This window comes from Carex rostrata, chromosome 5 (genome assembly GCF_964058835.1).
Source record: "Carex rostrata chromosome 5, lpCarRost1.2, whole genome shotgun sequence".
NCBI classification, from domain to species: Eukaryota; Viridiplantae; Streptophyta; class Magnoliopsida; order Poales; family Cyperaceae; genus Carex; species Carex rostrata.
This window is the reverse complement of record NC_135922.1, coordinates 4,409,944-4,412,879: the sequence shown is the minus strand read 5'-3', so window position 1 is coordinate 4,412,879 and position 2,936 is coordinate 4,409,944. Positions and strand designations below refer to the sequence as shown.

The 2,936-nt window shown below is 40.1% G+C and overlaps 1 protein-coding gene across 1 annotated transcript; it reads left to right on the top strand.

The window, feature by feature from the left end:
- The first annotated feature begins 1,141 nt into the window (after nt 1-1,141).
- On the top strand, nt 1,142-1,726 carry LOC144553731 (uncharacterized). Its single transcript, XM_078301935.1, has one exon. The coding sequence runs from the start codon at nt 1,142-1,144 to the stop codon at nt 1,724-1,726; it is 585 nt and encodes a 194-aa protein (XP_078158061.1).
- Nucleotides 1,727-2,936: the final 1,210 nt, after the last annotated feature.

Here is a 2,936-nt window from a genome sequence, read left to right as displayed (position 1 = left end):
TTTTTTTTTTAATGGTTGCCGGCAATTGCTGACAACAAAGATGTTGATAAAATAAGTTCATTTACAAGTCCTAAATATACATATTATACTCTGACACCTATACAAAGGAAGCATTTTGATTAATATCTCAACCTCTTGTTGGGATTCATGGATAAACCCTAAATGTATAATCGCCAGTTCTCTATCTCTAATGCTGTATCGGTGATCCGACGATGTATCGCCTTTCTTTTTTCAGAAAATAATCTCTTATTTCTCTCCCGCCAGAGAGCCCAAACACTTGCTGCACAGATCAGGTTCCAATGTGACCTGCATGAATTTTGTTTCTGTTGGAATGACAAGTTGACACGTGTAGTCGGTGCCACACCAGATCTAGAGGAGAAGATCAAGATTCTTACCAAAACCGAGTCCTTGCTGGAATTGAATGATCCTGCTGGAATTGAATCAATTATTACCATAATTGATTGATTGAATATTGTCTACCATATTGGCTGATGTACTAGCATATTGGCTGATGTATTACCATATTGGCTGATCTTACCAAAGCCGTGTACAGCCCTAATAAAGGCATATAAGCTTTGTTTCTCTAAAACAGAAAAGTGTGACAGAATAATATTATTCTTTGAAGTGTTGTGGGTGTTGTAACAAAACAATTTGAGAAGAAATAAAATATTGAGAGGGTGTGTGTGTCGTGGAGTGCGCTATAGGCGATACCACGTTAAAATCTCTGTGTTCGTTTGATTCTCTTTTCTGTGATGCTGCTATGATGTTTTTGTCATGGTATCAGAGCAGGTGTGACCTGGTGTTATAACTTGAGAAATTGAAGTCCTTCTTGTCCCCTCCTCGATTTCTCAAATTATAACACTTTAAGGAGTTACCCCGCTGTTGATTTTCTTTTCTTTTTTGTTTTGTTTCCGCTATTGATTTTTTTGCCGAAACTCCTAGCAGCTTACCAAATCTCTATCTTCGAAAATAATGGCAGAGGTACCTCCTGAAAAACCTATCAAAACTATTGAAGTAGGAGAGATTTCAAATACCGCTGCTCTCCTAGAAAAGTTAACCCAACTCCTCATCCTACAACAATCATCTCCTAATAACACACCATCAACCGAAGGATCTGCACCACCTATTTCTCTGAAACTAGATGGGACGGGATAAGTTGAGACACATCACCGGGGTCCCTAGTCAACCGCTGCCAGCAGATCCTCTATTCCGAAAGTTGAGTATTGATGACTCAATTGTGAAGGGATGGCTAATTAATTCACTTGAACTGAGGCTAATTGGCAACTTCATCCACTTTCCGACTACAAAATATGTGTGGGACGCAATAGCTACGACATTCTTCAACGGCAACGATGCATCTCTAGTGTATGATTTAAACAAGAGAGTTGCAAAGCTCAAGCAACAGGGTAGATCGGTTGAAGAATATTACAGCAAGTTGCAAACTCTTTGGCGGGAGATTGACTTTCAATGCCCAAATTCAATGGAGCACACTAGCGACATAGAAAGGTTTAACTCTTATGTTCAAGAAAATAGAGTATACACCTTTCTAGATGGGCTTGACGAACGCCTCGACAATGTGAGAGCGGATGTGCTTCAAATGAACCCATTCCCTACTGTTGAGCAGGATACGACCTTGGTGTCTCGTGGGTATAAGCCGGTTGAGCAGGATACGGCCTTGGTGTCGAAAGGAAGAAATGTGCCAGGTGGTGGTGGTGAAGGGAGATGAAGTGGGAAACAATCTAATGGCCTTGGTGTCTCGTGGGTATAAGCCGGTTGAGGTAAATCTAACTTTTACTAAACCTGGACAGAACCAAGAAAGAACTAAAACAAAATATGGTTGTACTCATTGTGGGGGTTCGAAACATACTAGAGAAAATTGTTTTAAGTTGATTGGTTACCCCAAATGGTGGAAAGACTAGATAAAACAAAAACCAGATGGTCAAAAGGGGCGTGCAACTATGGTAATGTCTGGACCAGCAGAACCAAACCAGAAAGGCAGCAAGTTCGGGTCTGATCAGCTGTTCAAACAAACCCAAACCAGCTCGGGTCAAGCCTCTGACTCGGGTCAGATCAATGGAGCAGCACATGCCACGACTACAGTGCCTTCAGACCGGTTAGTTTTGGGTTCTAATTCTGGGACAGCAGGTAAGCAATTGGCTCAAGGTAATATTTCAATCTCTGAGAATAACTGTTATGTCCAAAACTTACAAAATTGGGTGATTGATTCTGGAGCAACCGATCACATGACCTTTTTAGAAAAAGACCTTGTAAATATTACTGAACCAAGGAAGAATGGGATTCTAAATGCAAATGGCATTTCTTATCCCGTGAAAGGAATGGGTGATGCACCTATTTCTTCTACCTTAACTCTTAAAAATACCCTGTTTGTTCCGTCTTTATCTACTAGACTTATATTGGTTGGTCAGATTACAGAAGAATTGAATTGTGCAGTCCTAATGTTTCCTGATTTTTGTATCTTCCAGGATATCCTGACGAGGGAGATTATTGGGCGTGGTACTAAGCGGGAAGGATTGTATTACTTGGACAACTTGAAGTTAAGTCATACATGCATTGTGAGGAGTAAATATGAGAGTTCGAAGGAAAAAGTGTGGTTATGGCATAGGAGACTAGGGCATCCCTCATTTGGGTATATGAGAAAGTTATCCCCTACTTTATTTTCGGGTTTAAATAATGAAGAGTTTGTTTGTGAAACATGAATTAGGGCCAAGAGCCATCGTGCAACTTATCTTGCTAGCTTGAATAAAAGTCTTTTTCCTTTTGATTTGGTTCATACCGATGTTTGGGGTCCTTCTCCAGTTGTATCTAAATCTGGCTATAGATGGTTCATTCTTTTTACTGATGATTGTACTCGCATGACATGGCTTTACCTTCTTAAGTCCAAAGATCAAGTACCCAAAAATTTTCAATTTTTTTAC

Bases quoted from the DNA above. Each gene is read 5' to 3' on its own strand.
- LOC144553731 (XM_078301935.1), top strand. From the start codon at position 1,142: ATGGGACGGGATAAGTTGAGACACATCACCGGGGTCCCTAGTCAACCG.